Source organism: Pagrus pagrus, assembly GCF_965226575.1.
Source record: "Pagrus pagrus genome assembly, chromosome: 9".
NCBI lineage: Eukaryota > Metazoa > Chordata > Actinopteri > Spariformes > Sparidae > Pagrus > Pagrus pagrus.
Window position 1 is genome coordinate 25,007,647 of NC_140193.1, and position 15,299 is coordinate 25,022,945.

The 15,299-nt window shown below is 55.1% G+C and overlaps 1 protein-coding gene across 1 annotated transcript in view; it reads right to left on the minus strand.

Annotated features, from left to right (window-relative positions):
- LOC311262929 (uncharacterized protein) overlaps window positions 1-14,765 on the minus strand; it is a gene marked incomplete at both ends in the record, with an annotated part of 32,226 nt that extends 17,461 nt beyond the window's left edge. Inside the window, 4 exons of the mRNA XM_084362679.1 lie at window positions 8,869-9,104; window positions 9,607-9,689; window positions 9,792-9,893; window positions 14,591-14,765. Coding sequence (XP_084218805.1) covers window positions 8,869-9,104; window positions 9,607-9,689; window positions 9,792-9,893; window positions 14,591-14,765 — 596 coding nt within the window. The remainder of the gene's footprint in view (window positions 1-8,868; window positions 9,105-9,606; window positions 9,690-9,791; window positions 9,894-14,590) is intronic.
- Window positions 14,766-15,299: the final 534 nt, after the last annotated feature.

Genomic DNA, 15,299 nt, shown 5'->3' on the forward strand with positions numbered 1-15,299 from the left:
TTGTCGGAGCTGCAGTCGTAGGGGCAGCTGTGGTCGGAGCTGCAGTCGTGGGGGCCGCTGTGGTTGGAGCCGCAGTCGTAGGGGCCGCTGTGGTCGGAGCTGCAGTCGTTGGGGCCGCAGTTGTTGGGGCCGCAGTCGTTGGGGCTGCTGTGGTCGGAGCTGCAGTTGTTGGGGCCGCAGTTGTTGGGGCCGCAGTCGTTGGGGCTGCAGTCGTTGGAGCCGCAGTCGTTGGGGCTGCTGTGGTCGGAGCTGCAGTTGTAGGGGCCGCTGTGGTCGGAGCTGCAGTTGTTGGAGCCGCAGTTGTTGGGGCCGCAGTTGTCGGAGCTGCAGTCGTAGGGGCAGCTGTGGTCGGAGCTGCAGTCGTGGGGGCCGCTGTGGTTGGAGCCGCAGTTGTAGGGGCCGCTGTGGTCGGAGCTGCAGTCGTTGGGGCCGCAGTTGTTGGGGCCGCAGTCGTTGGGGCTGCTGTGGTCGGAGCTGCAGTTGTTGGGGCCGCAGTCGTGGGGGCCGCTGTGGTCGGAGCTGCAGTTGTTGGGGCCGCAGTCGTTGGGGCTGCAGTTGTTGGGGATGCTGTGGTCGGAGCTGCAGTCGTGGGGGCCGCTGTGGTCGGAGCCGCAGTTGTAGGGGCCGCTGTGGTCGGAGATGCAGTCGTTGGGGCCGCTGTGGTCGGAGCCGCAGTCGTGGGGGCCGCAGTTGTTGGGGCCGCAGTCGTTGGGGCTGCTGTGGTCGGAGCTGCAGTTGTTGGAGCTGCAGTTGTTGGAGCTGCAGTCGTTGGGGCCGCTGTGGTCGGAGCAGTCGTGGGGGCAGCTGTGGTAGGGGCTGCAGTTGTTGGAGCTGCAGTCGTTGGGGCCACTGTGGTCGGAGCTGCAGTCGTTGGAGCCGCAGTTGTTGGGGCCGCAGTTGTTGGGGCCGCAGTTGTCGGAGCTGCAGTCGTTGGGGCTGCTGTGGTCGGAGCTGCAGTCGTTGGGGCCGCTGTGGTCGGAGCTGCAGTCGTTGGGGCCGCTGTGGTCGGAGCTGCAGTTGTAGGGGCCGCTGCGGTCGGAGCTGCAGTCGTGGGGGCAGCTGTGGTCGGAGCTGCAGTTGTTGGGGCCGCAGTTGTCGGAGCTGCAGTCGTTGGGGCCACTGTGGTCGGAGCTGCAGTCGTTGGAGCCGCAGTTGTTGGGGCCGCAGTTGTTGGGGCCGCAGTTGTTGGGGCCGCAGTTGTCGGAGCCGCAGTCGTTGGGGCTGCTGTGGTCGGAGCTGCAGTTGTAGGGGCCGCTGTGGTCGGAGCTGCAGTCGTTGGGGCTGCTGTGGTCGGAGCTGCAGTTGTTGGGGCCGCAGTTGTTGGGGCCGCAGTCGTCGGAGCTGCTGTGGTCGGAGCTGCAGTTGTTGGAGCTGCAGTCGTTGGGGCAGCTGTGGTCGGAGCAGTCGTGGGGGCAGCTGTGGTAGGGGCTGCAGTTGTTGGAGCTGCAGTCGTTGGGGCCACTGTGGTCGGAGCTGCAGTCGTGGGGGCCGCTGTGGTTGGAGCCGCAGTTGTAGGGGCCGCTGTGGTCGGAGCTGCAGTCGTTGGGGCCGCAGTTGTTGGGGCCGCAGTCGTTGGGGCTGCTGTGGTCGGAGCTGCAGTTGTTGGGGCCGCAGTTGTTGGGGCCGCAGTCGTTGGGGCTGCAGTTGTTGGAGCCGCAGTCGTTGGGGCTACTGTGGTCGGAGCCGCATTTGTAGGGGCCGCTGTGGTCGGAGCTGCAGTCGTGGGGGCAGCTGTGGTAGGGGCTGCAGTTGTTGGAGCTGCAGTCGTTGGGGCCACTGTGGTCGGAGCTGCAGTTGTTGGAGCCGCAGTTGTTGGGGCCGCAGTTGTCGGAGCTGCAGTCGTAGGGGCAGCTGTGGTCGGAGCTGCAGTCGTGGGGGCAGCTGTGGTTGGAGCCGCAGTCGTTGGGGCCGCTGTGGTCGGAGCTGCAGTCGTTGGGTCCGCAGTTGTTGGGGCCGCAGTCGTTGGGGCCACTGTGGTCGGAGCTGCAGTCGTTGGGGCCGCAGTTGTTGGAGCCGCAGTTGTTGGGGCCGCAGTTGTCGGAGCTGCAGTCGTTGGGGCTGCTGTGGTCGGAGCTGCAGTTGTAGGGGCCGCTGTGGTCAGAGCTGCAGTCGTTGGGGCTGCTGTGGTCGGAGCTGCAGTTGTTGGGGCCGCAGTTGTTGGGGCCGCAGTCGTCGGAGCTGCTGTGGTCGGAGCTGCAGTTGTTGGAGCTGCAGTCGTTGGGGCAGCTGTGGTCGGAGCAGTCGTGGGGGCAGCTGTGGTAGGGGCTGCAGTTGTTGGAGCTGCAGTCGTTGGGGCCACTGTGGTCGGAGCTGCAGTCGTGGGGGCCGCTGTGGTTGGAGCCGCAGTTGTAGGGGCCGCTGTGGTCGGAGCTGCAGTCGTTGGGGCCGCAGTTGTTGGGGCCGCAGTCGTTGGGGCTGCTGTGGTCGGAGCTGCAGTTGTTGGGGCCGCAGTTGTTGGGGCCGCAGTCGTTGGGGCTGCAGTTGTTGGAGCCGCAGTCGTTGGGGCTACTGTGGTCGGAGCTGCATTTGTAGGGGCCGCTGTGGTCGGAGCTGCAGTCGTGGGGGCAGCTGTGGTAGGGGCTGCAGTTGTTGGAGCTGCAGTCGTTGGGGCCACTGTGGTCGGAGCTGCAGTTGTTGGAGCCGCAGTTGTTGGGGCCGCAGTTGTCGGAGCTGCAGTCGTAGGGGCAGCTGTGGTCGGAGCTGCAGTCGTGGGGGCAGCTGTGGTTGGAGCCGCAGTCGTTGGGGCCGCTGTGGTCGGAGCTGCAGTCGTTGGGTCCGCAGTTGTTGGGGCCGCAGTCGTTGGGGCCACTGTGGTCGGAGCTGCAGTCGTTGGGGCCGCAGTTGTTGGAGCCGCAGTTGTTGGGGCCGCAGTTGTCGGAGCTGCAGTCGTTGGGGCTGCTGTGGTCGGAGCTGCAGTCGTTGGGGCTGCTGTCGTTGGGGCTGCTGTGGTCGGAGCTGCTGTGGTCGGAGCTGCAGTTGTTGGGGCCGCAGTCGTTGGGGCCACTGTGGTCGGAGCTGCAGTCGTTGGGGCCGCAGTTGTTGGAGCCGCAGTCGTTGGGGCAGCTGTGGTCGGAGCCGCAGTCGTTGGGGCAGCTGTGGTTGGAGCCGCAGTTGTAGGGGCCGCTGTCGTTGGGGCCGCAGTCGTTGGGGCCGCAGTCGTTGGGGCTGCTGTGGTCGGAGCTGCAGTCGTTGTGGCCGCAGTCGTTGGGGCCGCTGTGGTCGGAGCTGCAGTTGTAGGGGCCGCTGTGGTCGGAGCTGCAGTCGTTGGGGCCGCAGTCGTTGGGGCTGCTGTGGTCGGAGCTGCAGTTGTTGGAGCTGCAGTTGTAGGGGCCGCTGTGGTCGGAGCTGCGGTCGTTGGAGCCGCAGTCGTCGGGGCTGCTGTGGTCGGAGCTGCAGTTGTAGGGGCCGCTGTGGTCGGAGCTGCAGTCGTGGGGGCAGCTGTGGTAGGGGCTGCAGTTGTTGGAGCTGCAGTCGTTGGGGCCACTGTGGTTGGAGCTGCAGTTGTTGGGGCCGCAGTCGTTGGGGCTGCAGTTGTTGGAGCCGCAGTCGTTGGGGCTGCCGTGGTCGGAGCTGCAGTCGTAGGGGCCGCTGTGGTCGGAGCCGCAGTCGTGGGGGCCGCTGTGGTCGGAGCTGCAGTCGTTGGGGCTGCTGTGGTCGGAGCTGCAGTTGTTGGGGCCGCAGTTGTTGGGGCCGCTGTGGTCGGAGCTGCAGTCGTTGGGGCCGCAGTCGTTGGGGCCGCAGTCGTTGGGGCCGCAGTCGTTGGGGCTGCTGTGGTCGGAGCTGCAGTCGTTGGGGCCGCTGTGGTCGGAGCTGCAGTTGTTGGGGCCGCTGTGGTCGGAGCTGCAGTCGTGGGGGCAGCTGTGGTAGGGGCTGCAGTCGTTGGGGCCGCTGTGGTCGGAGCTGCAGTCGTTGGGGCCGCAGTTGTTGGGGCAGCTGTGGTCGGAGCTGCAGTCGTTGGGGCAGCTGTGGTTGGAGCTGCAGTCGTGGGGGCCGCTGTGGTCGGAGCCGCAGTTGTAGGGGCCACTGTGGTCGGAGCTGCAGTCGTTGGGGCCACTGTGGTCGGAGCTGCAGTCGTTGGGGCAGCTGTGGTCGGAGCCGCAGTCGCTGGGGCAGCTGTGGTCGGAGCCGCAGTCATTGGGGCCGCTGTGGTGGGGGCTGCAGTCGTTGGGGCAGCTGTCGTTGGGGCAGCTGTGGTCGGAGCTGCAGTCGTGGGGGTCGCTGTGGTTGGAGCCGCAGTTGTAGGGGCCGCTGTGGTCGGAGCTGCAGTCGTTGGGGCCGCTGTGGTCGGAGCTGCAGTCGTTGGGGCTGCTGTGGTTGGAGCTGCAGTGGTCGGAGCCGCAGTCGTCGGGGCAGCTGTTGTAGGAGCTGCAGTCGTTGGGGCCGCTGTGGTCGGAGCTGCAGTCGTTGGGGCCGCTGTGGTCGGAGCTGCAGTCGTGGGGGCAGCTGTGGTAGGGGCTGCAGTTGTTGGAGCTGCAGTCGTTGGGGCCGCTGTGGTTGGAGCCGCAGTTGTAGGGGCCGCAGTTGTCGGGGCTGCAGTCGTTGGGGCCGCTGTGGTCGGAGCTGCAGTCGTTGGGGCCGCAGTTGTTGGGGCCGCAGTTGTTGGGGCCGCAGTTGTCGGAGCTGCAGTCGTTGGGGCAGCTGTGGTCGGAGCTGCAGTCGTTGGGGCAGCTGTGGTCGGAGCTGCAGTCGTGGGGGCAGCTGTGGTCGGAGCTGCAGTCGTGGGGGTCGCTGTGGTTGGAGCCGCAGTTGTAGGGGCCGCTGTGGTCGGAGCTGCAGTCGTTGGGGCCGCAGTTGTTGGGGCTGCAGTCGTTGGGGCTGCTGTGGTCGGAGCTGCAGTGGTCGGAGCCGCAGTCGTGGGGGCAGCTGTTGTAGGAGCTGCAGTCGTTGGGGCCGCTGTGGTCGGAGCTGCAGTCGTTGGGGCCGCTGTGGTCGGAGCTGCAGTCGTGGGGGCAGCTGTGGTAGGGGCTGCAGTCGTTGGGGCCGCTGTGGTCGGAGCTGCAGTCGTTGGGGCCGCTGTGGTCGGAGCTGCAGTCGTGGGGGCAGCTGTGGTAGGGGCTGCAGTTGTTGGAGCTGCAGTCGTTGGGGCCGCTGTGGTCGGAGCTGCAGTCGTGGGGGCCGCTGTGGTTGGAGCCGCAGTTGTTGGGGCCGCTGTGGTCGGAGCTGCAGTCGTTGGGGCCGCTGTGGTCGGAGCTGCAGTCGTGGGGGCAGCTGTGGCAGGGGCTGCAGTTGTTGGAGCTGCAGTCGTTGGGGCCGCTGTGGTCGGAGCTGCAGTCGTTGGGGCCGCAGTTGTCGGAGCTGCAGTCGTTGGGGCAGCTGTGGTCGGAGCTGCAGTCGTGGGGGCCGCTGTGGTTGGACCCGCAGTTGTAGGGGCCGCTGTGGTCGGAGCTGCAGTCGTTGGGGCCGCAGTTGTTGGGGCCGCAGTCGTTGGGGCTGCTGTGGTCGGAGCTGCAGTTGTTGGAGCTGCAGTCGTTGGGGCTGCTGTGGTCGGAGCTGCAGTTGTAGGGGCCGCTGTGGTCGGAGCTGCAGTCGTGGGGGTAGCTGTGGTAGGGCCTGCAGTTGTTGGAGCTGCAGTCGTTGGGGCCGCTGTGGTCGGAGCTGCAGTCGTTGGGGCCGCAGTTGTTGGGGCCACAGTCGTTGGGGCTGCTGTGGTCGGAGCTGCAGTCGTTGGGGCCGCTGTGGTCGGAGCTGCAGTTGTTGGGGCCGCAGTCGTTGGGGCCGCTGTGGTCGGAGCTGCAGTCGTTGGGGCCGCAGTTGTTGGAGCCGCAGTTGTCGGAGCTGCAGTCGTGGGGGCAGCTGTGGTCGGAGCTGCAGTCGTGGGGGTCGCTGTGGTTGGAGCCGCAGTTGTAGGGGCCGCTGTGGTCGGAGCTGCAGTCGTTGGGGCCGCAGTTGTTGGGGCTGCAGTCGTTGGGGCTGCTGTGGTCGGAGCTGCAGTGGTCTGAGCCGCAGTCGTGGGGGCAGCTGTTGTAGGAGCTGCAGTCGTTGGGGCCGCTGTGGTCGGAGCTGCAGTCGTTGGGGCCGCAGTTGTTGGAGCCGCAGTTGTCGGAGCTGCAGTCGTTGGGGCCACTGTGGTCGGAGCTGCAGTCGTTGGGGCAGCTGTGGTCGGAGCCGCAGTCGTTGGGGCAGCTGTGGTCGGAGCCGCAGTCATTGGGGCCGCTGTGGTGGGGGCTGCAGTCGTTGGGGCAGCTGTCGTTGGGGCAGCTGTGGTCGGAGCTGCAGTCGTGGGGGTCGCTGTGGTCGGAGCTGCAGTCGTTGGGGCCGCAGTTGTTGGGGCTGCAGTCGTTGGGGCTGCTGTGGTTGGAGCTGCAGTGGTCGGAGCCGCAGTCGTGGGGGCAGCTGTTGTAGGAGCTGCAGTCGTTGGGGCCGCTGTGGTCGGAGCTGCAGTCGTTGGGGCCGCTGTGGTCGGAGCTGCAGTCGTGGGGGCAGCTGTGGTAGGGGCTGCAGTTGTTGGAGCTGCAGTCGTTGGGGCCGCTGTGGTCGGAGCTGCAGTCGTGGGGGCCGCTGTGGTTGGAGCCGCAGTTGTAGGGGCCGCAGTTGTCGGGGCTGCAGTCGTTGGGGCCGCTGTGGTCGGAGCTGCAGTCGTTGGGGCCGCAGTTGTTGGGGCCGCAGTTGTTGGGGCCGCAGTTGTCGGAGCTGTAGTCGTTGGGGCAGCTGTGGTCGGAGCTGCAGTCGTTGGGGCAGCTGTGGTCGGAGCTGCAGTCGTGGGGGCAGCTGTGGTCGGAGCTGCAGTCGTGGGGGTCGCTGTGGTTGGAGCCGCAGTTGTAGGGGCCGCTGTGGTCGGAGCTGCAGTCGTTGGGGCCGCAGTTGTTGGGGCTGCAGTCGTTGGGGCTGCTGTGGTCGGAGCTGCAGTGGTCGGAGCCGCAGTCGTGGGGGCAGCTGTTGTAGGAGCTGCAGTCGTCGGGGCCGCTGTGGTCGGAGCTGCAGTCGTTGGGGCCGCTGTGGTCGGAGCTGCAGTCGTGGGGGCAGCTGTGGTAGGGGCTGCAGTCGTTGGGGCCGCTGTGGTCGGAGCTGCAGTCGTTGGGGCCGCTGTGGTCGGAGCTGCAGTCGTGGGGGCAGCTGTGGTAGGGGCTGCAGTTGTTGGAGCTGCAGTCGTTGGGGCCGCTGTGGTCGGAGCTGCAGTCGTGGGGGCCGCTGTGGTTGGAGCCGCAGTTGTAGGGGCCGCTGTGGTCGGAGTTGCAGTCGTTGGGGCCGCTGTGGTCGGAGCTGCAGTCGTGGGGGCAGCTGTGGCAGGGGCTGCAGTTGTTGGAGCCGCAGTTGTTGGGGCCGCTGTGGTCGGAGCTGCAGTCGTTGGGGCCGCAGTTGTTGGGGCCACAGTCGTTGGGGCTGCTGTGGTCGGAGCTGCAGTTGTAGGGGCCGCTGTGGTCGGAGCTGCAGTCGTGGGGGCCGCTGTGGTCGGAGCTGCAGTCGTGGGGGCCGCTGTGGTCGGAGCTGCAGTCGTGGGGGCCGCTGTGGTAGGGGCTGCAGTTGTTGGAGCTGCAGTCGTTGGGGCCGCTGTGGTCGGAGCTGCAGTTGTTGGGGCCGCAGTCGTTGGGGCCGCTGTGGTCGGACCCGCAGTTGTAGGGGCCGCAGTGGTCGGAGCTGCAGTCGTTGGGGCCGCAGTTGTTGGGGCCGCAGTCGTCGGAGCCGCTGTGGTCGGAGCTGCAGTCGTTGGAGCCGCAGTTGTTGGGGTCGCAGTTGTTGGGGCCGCTGTGGTCGGAGCTGCAGTTGTCGGGGCCGCAGTCGTTGGGGCCGCTGTGGTCGGAGCTGCAGTCGTTGGGGCCGCAGTTGTCAGAGCTGCAGTCGTGGGGGCAGCTGTGGTCGGAGCTGCAGTCGTGGGGGCCGCTGTGGTCGGAGCTGCAGTCGTGGGGCCCGCTGTGGTCGGAGCCGCAGTTGTAGGGGCCGCTGTGGTCGGAGCCGCACTCGTGGGGGCAGCTGTGGTAGGGGCTGCAGTCGTGGGGGCCGCTGAGGTTGGAGCCGCAGTTGTAGGGGCCGCTGTGGTCGGAGCTGCAGTCGTTGGGGCCGCAGTCGTTGGGGCCGCTGTGGTCGGAGCCACAGTTGTTGGAGCTGCAGTCGTGGGGGCAGCTGTGGTAGGGGCCACTGTGGTCGGAGCTGCAGTCGTTGGGGCCGCAGTGGTCGGAGCTGCAGTCGTGGGGGCCGCTGTGGTCGGAGCTGCAGTCGTGGGGGCCGCAGTCGTGGGGGCCGCAGTTGTTGTCTCATCTACATCGATGCCAATGTATGGTTCTTCAGGAATTTCTTCAAATCCCCACAAGTCAGCAAAATTTCCATTGTCATCATTTTCTTCGGTTGTAGCTGTGTCTGTATCTGAGCTGACAGTTGTTTGTGTTGTCGTCTGTGTTGTTTGCGTCGTCTGTGTCGTTGTCGTCTGTTCCGTTTCTGGATCAAATGGTCCAACAGGAATATCATCAAAGCCCCACAAGTCAAATGGATCTCGTTCTTCCAGAGATCTCCGAACATGATGCCTTCCAACTTTTTTATGCAACACAGGGGCACAAGCTGCGAGCACCATGCAAAGTTTCCCGGAGTCTACGTACACCACTTCAAAGCCAGAATCCTGTCAACAAACATTCTTAATGTTAGTTTTCACAATCATTTATTTAACAGTCACTTTTAACTTTTTTTGCACTTCACTAACCCTGTCTGGCAACTTTGATATCTCCACAAACAATGTAGTCGGGGTCCTCCATTTTCTCACCGAGTATCCTTGGTTAGTGAGAAACTCTGCCAAAAAAGCAAACTCAAATCGCTTAGAAACAAGTTCACAATTGTGGTTCGAGCAATATAAAGCTTCCAATCAATAATCAGTCAAATCGCATTGATGGTTTTGTTCAGGGTTTGACACACTGATGTTTGCACAAGAGCCATCAGCCTCACTCTGGGGTTTGCATGCCCCCAACCACCTCATCCTTACCAAGTTGTTTGACCTTCTTCAGTTCTGCATCACGAGGAAGCTTCACAGTGACACTCTTTGTTCTACAAGTCACCAATTGAGACGCTGCTGGTGGTGACATTACTGGATTCTCGCAGACAGCCATGCCTGTCATGTTCTCCTGCAGTAGACGGTCGAAGTAATGCAGTTTGAACGGCCAGAAGCCACATCCATCTCCACTCTGGGAATAAACAACATTGTCGTCAATTGTAGGATGCATTCATTTTAAAAAAAAGGGTCAACCTGGTGTAAATCCTATAAAAAAGTCCAAAACCAACAATGTGTTAGTTGTCTCTCAGTGCTTTTCTACTTCCTAACCACGCATCTGGATCTCAGCCCCAAGACAACTGGGTCCTACGGAAGATTTTTCAAAAGCAATGTACAAATCTAAAGTTCCCTTTTTATGAAGGAATGATGATTTGCAAAAACAGCTAGGCACTTAAGTTTTAGCAGACATTACTCCAAGAGAAATGTACTGTATAAAGACCATTTTCAGCAGGGGATAAATACACGATTAGTACACTAGTGCACATTTCCAACAGCCAAATGGCATGCATGGGATTGAGTATAGAACAGTGTGTGTGTTCATGAACATGAAGTTCGGGGACAACAGTGGTGCTCTATGACACAGGAATGAAATATATCAGGCTCTGGATACACAGACAATGAAATAAACGTTTTACCTGTATTGCTGTGCAGCAGCCAGTATAAGGAATATGGATAGATTGGTGACACTCGCCAGGCATTGACAACAATCGGGCACCATCTGTGGAAAAAAGGTTTGGAGAAACATGAGAAAATAGAATGACAGCTGTTGTCAGGGAATTGGAGACAAAAAACAGAATGTAGGTGGACAAATCAAACGCACCTTCCAGATGCAGATTTGAGTATCGGATGAGCGAAAAGCGCAGGGAAAGTGTTCCATTACTGCAGCGATACTGTGGCTGGTTGACGTCTGATGCCCCTGAAACTAGATAAGACAAAAACACAAATAGTGATGCCAGAGGAAACCAAGCAAGATTTCGAGCTGCTGTACGGGAAATCAGGCAGCTTTACACCTGTAGAGTCGTGGCAAGAGCTTGAAGGTGGTTTCAAATAATTAATGGCCGCGTTTCCCAGATTCGATCGTTCTTAAGGACTTAAGAAGGCTCTTAAGAAGGGTTCGGCTAAGAAGGAGCGCTAAGATACGGGTGTTTCCCAGATGCGTTCTTAACTGCCTTCTTAGGAGAACCTTAAGATCAAGCCAAAGAAGCTTCTTAAGAAGCTCTTAGTGGGAGCTGTCCACCGCGGTGCTGCTGTGCTGAATCAATCGATGCCAGGCAAATCGATCACCCACCTCTTTATCAGCGCATAAGTGTGTGTGTGTGTGTGTGTGTGTGTGTGTGTGTGTGTGTGTGTGTGTGTGTGTGTGTGTGTGTGTGCGCGCGCTGTCAGACCGGGCTGTCCAGGCAAAGAGATCCAACGGCCGTTGGATCTCCGCACGGGGCAGCCGGTACTTTGCCTGGACAGCCCGGTCTGACAGCACGTCCAGTGGGGAGAAGTGCTGACGCACGTATGCATTTATGTAAACCGTCTGGCTTCACGCACGGCGACGCTGTTGGTTCGCAGGGAGAATGTGCTGTATTGCAGCCGTGGTTTCTCACACGCGCGGACTTTGGCAACGCAGAGTAGCAGGTGAAGCCTCTCTGGATGAGGTTCAGCTGAGTTTAATACATCTGTTCCCTTGATATCTGTGAAATGCCACAGGGTTGTTGTTTTTTTTATGTGTAGTACTATAAACTCATATATGCAGATGTTGCGGAAAACTTAAACGTGTAATTCAAGAAAAAGGTTTTTTTTTATCTACCATTTTCTCATTTTCTTTTCTTGCGCCAGTGGCCCGCAGCTATGAGCGCATTTCAACACTGAGCATTGTTTTATTATTTCGCAAAGTGGATGATATAAATTTCCCTGACGAGCTTGATCACTGAGCATTCGGTCACTAAGAAGGCTGTTAAGAGTGGGTCAGCTCGATCTTACATTTCCTTCTTAGTGAAAGATCTTCTTAAGCTAAGAGCGACTCTGGGAAACACATCCTTCTTTCACAGCGTTCTTAAGAGCGCTCCTAAGAAGATCTTAGCACTTAAGAGCTTCTTAACGAATCTGGGAAACGCGGCCAATGACAGTTATCAAAAATATATATATATTTTTTTTTGTGATATCTACACTTTTCTGGCATGTTTGGTTTTTATCATATTTTTGAATGATGCATTTTGTCAGATTTGTAAAGAAACCCTAGTTCTTGATTCAGATGATCCACCTGCCAAAGTAATGTTCATTAATCCAGTAATGGTTATAAAAAGGCAAGCCATATAAAAAAAGGACACTATGAAAGATAATTTTTGCTCAAAGACAAAAAGGGGAAGATTTAAAAAAAATACAAATTTTTTGTTTTAGTTGTTTAGAATTTGAATAAGGGGAATTGCATTACACTTCTATCACTAACTTCTGATTTTGGAACATTAGCTACATTCCTAAATCTTTGCTGTAAAGCACTTTTGTAATATTGGTTTTGAAGTGCTATACAGATAAAAGTCATGAATATAAAGCTTACCTACATTCACATCTGGAGGGGAAAAAACCTCATTACAAGCCAACTCACCCAAAATCCAGAATTTTTACCAGTTCAAGTCCTGGATCTTCTCGAAAGAAAATCATGTTGAAATTTCTATTAGATTCATGGGGACTTGCAAAATCCTATAGCTGTTCGCCAAATCCTTTTAAAAGTGTGTGATTTAAACCTCACCAGTGGCTGATTTTTCACTGGATTGGGCTGAACATCAGTGAGACTAAGTAAACTTGGCAACATGTAATCATTTAAATATTTGTTGCTGAATCGTTAGTCATCGAATTAATAACAGGAAATCATTTTTTTACCCAAACAAAGAATCTATCATTTAAAAAAATATATATAACTGTATATAACAATGGCTTTAGTTATGTGTAGTATTACAGTAATGTAGTTCTGTCACATCTACAAGTTATTTGGTCCTGCGTAAAAAGACTGAGTGCCACAGGTTTACCTAAATTTAGCTTTGGAGAGGAAAACACTTGGGTTAATTTGATGTCCTTGAAACACACATACACAGTTAATAAAACTCAAAGATGTTATATTACTCCATTGTTTGATATAAAAAAATGTAATTGTTACATTCAGTGGTTTCATTTCAACAGTAAATATTTTTACAGTGTTGACTTTAAGCTTTCCTATCTGTCTGATACCTGTTGAGCCTTTTTTACATTTGGTTGTGGAGATGTGTAATTTATGTCTTGTAGTGCCTTAGTTTGTTGCATATGGATGACGTCATCCTGCTCCATGTGCCTGGACAAAATATTCATTTTAATTCCTCAATACACATTATTTCACAATTTCAAACTCTCTGAACTAATTTCTGACATCAAAAACTTAAAATCAACTCCATAGGCTGTCTTGTGATAGTTGGCTGCTTCTTCTTCTTCTTCTTCCTCCAAGTGAGCAGGACTCCATGACTTCACTATCATATCAAACTGCTTGATGATGAAATGAATTATGATTGCACTTTTTAAATAATTCTGGTTAAACTGCAATCCATTTAGCAGTAATCCATCCTAACCTGTTCCAGGTGGAATTAGACAAGACCTGCTGTATTAGTATTGTGGATGGATGAGACCAAAATCAAACTTTTTGGTTTAAATGAGAAGCGTCATGTTTGGAGAAGAACCTTATCCCATCTGTGAAACATGGTGGTGGTAGTATCATGGTTCTGGCCTGTTTTGCTGCATCTGGGCCAGGATGGCTTGCCATCATTAATGGAACAATTTAATTCTGAATTATACCAGCAAATTCTAAAAGGAAAATGTCAGGACATCTGTCCGTGCACTGAATCTCAAGAGAATGTGGGTTGAACCACTTGTGTGCTTAGGGTCGTTGTCTTGCTGCATACAAGACAACGACCCTAAGCACACAAGTTGTTCTACCAAAGAATGGTTAAAGAAGAAAAAAGTTAACGTTTTGCAATGGCCAAGTCAAAGTCCTGACCTTAATCCAATCGAAATGTTGTGGAAGGACCTAAAGCGAGCAGTTCATGTGAGGAAAACCCACCAACATCCCAGAGTTGAAGCTTTTCTTAAGGAGGAATGGGCTAAAATTCCTCCAAGCCGATGTGCAAGACTAATCAACAGTTACCAGAAACGTTTAGTTGCAGTTATTGCTACACAAGGGGGTCTCACCAAATACTGAAAGTAAATGTTCACATACTTTTGCCACTCCCAGATATGTAATATTGGATCATTTTCCTCAATAAATGAATGGCCGAGTATAATATTTTTTTTCTCATTTGCTTAATTGGGTTCTCTTTATCTACTTTAAGTACTTGCATGAAAATCTGATGTTTTAGGTCATATTTATGCAGAAATATAGAACATTCTAAAGGGTTCACAAACTTCCAAGCACCACTGTTTATGCAACAAACCAAACCATTATAAGCTGTAACTTGAAAATGTCCAGAACCCAATGAAATAACAGGCTCAAGTCAACCGTACGGTTCTGAATTTAAGGTTTTCTATCTGTCCGTCTGTGTGTCAAGGATATTAAAATCCTCATTGGGAAAAATCTAGGGTCATTTAGGCAGGATCAAATAACTTGTAGCTGTGACAGAACTATATTAATACTACATAGAACCAACATTTGTCTACAAGAAAGTGTACACTAGTGGAGATATGACATTTTTAAAATGACAGATTCTTCGTTTGGGTAAAAAAACGACTTCCTGTCATTAAATTGATCACTGTAACCAACCATTCAGCAACAACTATTTAAATGAATACCTGCTCAGAGGGACAACTTCAAAAATCCATAACTTTAAAAGGATTTGGAGAACAGCTGCATGGTTGTGCAAGGTCTCGTGAATTTAATAGACGCTTCAACATGATCTTTTTCAAGAAAATCCATGACATGAACTGGGAGACCCTAGGTGAGTTTGCATGGAATGACGCTGTGCAAGTAGGCCTGGGTGTAAATGGGGTCTCACTTTGGTTGCCAGTGGTACTGCAACTAATGATTATTTCCATGACTGATCAATATGACAATTATTTTCTCGAATCATTAACTGAAATCAGAAGCAAGGGCGTAGAATTGGGTAGGGACGCTAGGGACACGTCCCTACCAATATTCGGCCGCTACTGTGTAGTCACTATCAATACAACCGCTGTCCGTAGTGTTTAGGCAATGATTATGGCACACAAAGGGTTAAATGTCGGTGTCTGCTAGAAGTCCCGCCTCTAACCTAAATACCGCTCCCTGATCGGCTGCCGGTTTCTCGCTAACTAACATGTGATTGGCTGTCCCCACTGTCACTCCTTCTGCTTGCCAAAACTACCTGCAAAGTGCTAGTTGGACCGGACAGAGGCAGTGCATGTTTCTGCGAGTGTAAGTTCTCAACATGCTCGGCATTTGTTCTTCCTTTGTTCTTCCTGGGTCACGTCAGCTAGATGGATTTTAATATCAGTGGTGTCATTTACATTTGTGTTTGTGTCAGTTTAACAAAATAAAGAGCAATGAAATCATGAATCACTTCAGGTGAACTTTAAGGCAACTCATTTCTAACATAATGATCAAAACAGGTACTAGGGGTCAAAAGCGGGTTTCACCTTGGAGGAAATTCCAAACCGGCACATAGGAACTTCGGTCAGTCCAGTCCTGTGGAGCTGCACCAAACTCCTCCTGGGCGCCCAGATGACCGTGTGCATACCGGTGGCTCCCTGCTTTGTTGCGCTGGGCTAGTATTAATCCGATCCAAACCCAAGCCATCAGTGGGAACGCCATGGTAGTGCTCGGTTCCGCTCGGCTTCTCTTTGCCGCCAGACCAGAGCAAAGATGCCGGCTGGAAAACTGGGACGACCGCACAGCTGTGCCATTAAATATGGCTCATTAGATCAGAAAGCTCCACAGGTGCGTTTTCACCTGGACGACACGTCGGGTTGTGGGAAGTGTAGGCTATAGTGCGGTGGATTGATACACAGTTGGTGCCGTGTTAAGATCAATTCATTGTTGATTAGTCTTTTTTAATCGGACTTGCCAAGATATAGAATAAAGTCATCTATGTCGTTTAAAGAGAATAAAGAGCCCTGACGCGAAAAGTGCAGACTACAAACATAGTTTGTCTCAAGGCTATAAAGAGGATTCGGTCTTTTAATGGTATTTGTATTTTTTTTTTTTTTTTAAATAAATATGGCCAGCCTCGGTATTTGAAAGGCGAAAGAAACAGTCACTGAGCACATGCACATTTGGAGAACTGTTGTATTGTTGCAACAATAAAGAGCTTATATGTATGCTTTGTCGCTGCTTACGTAGACGCAA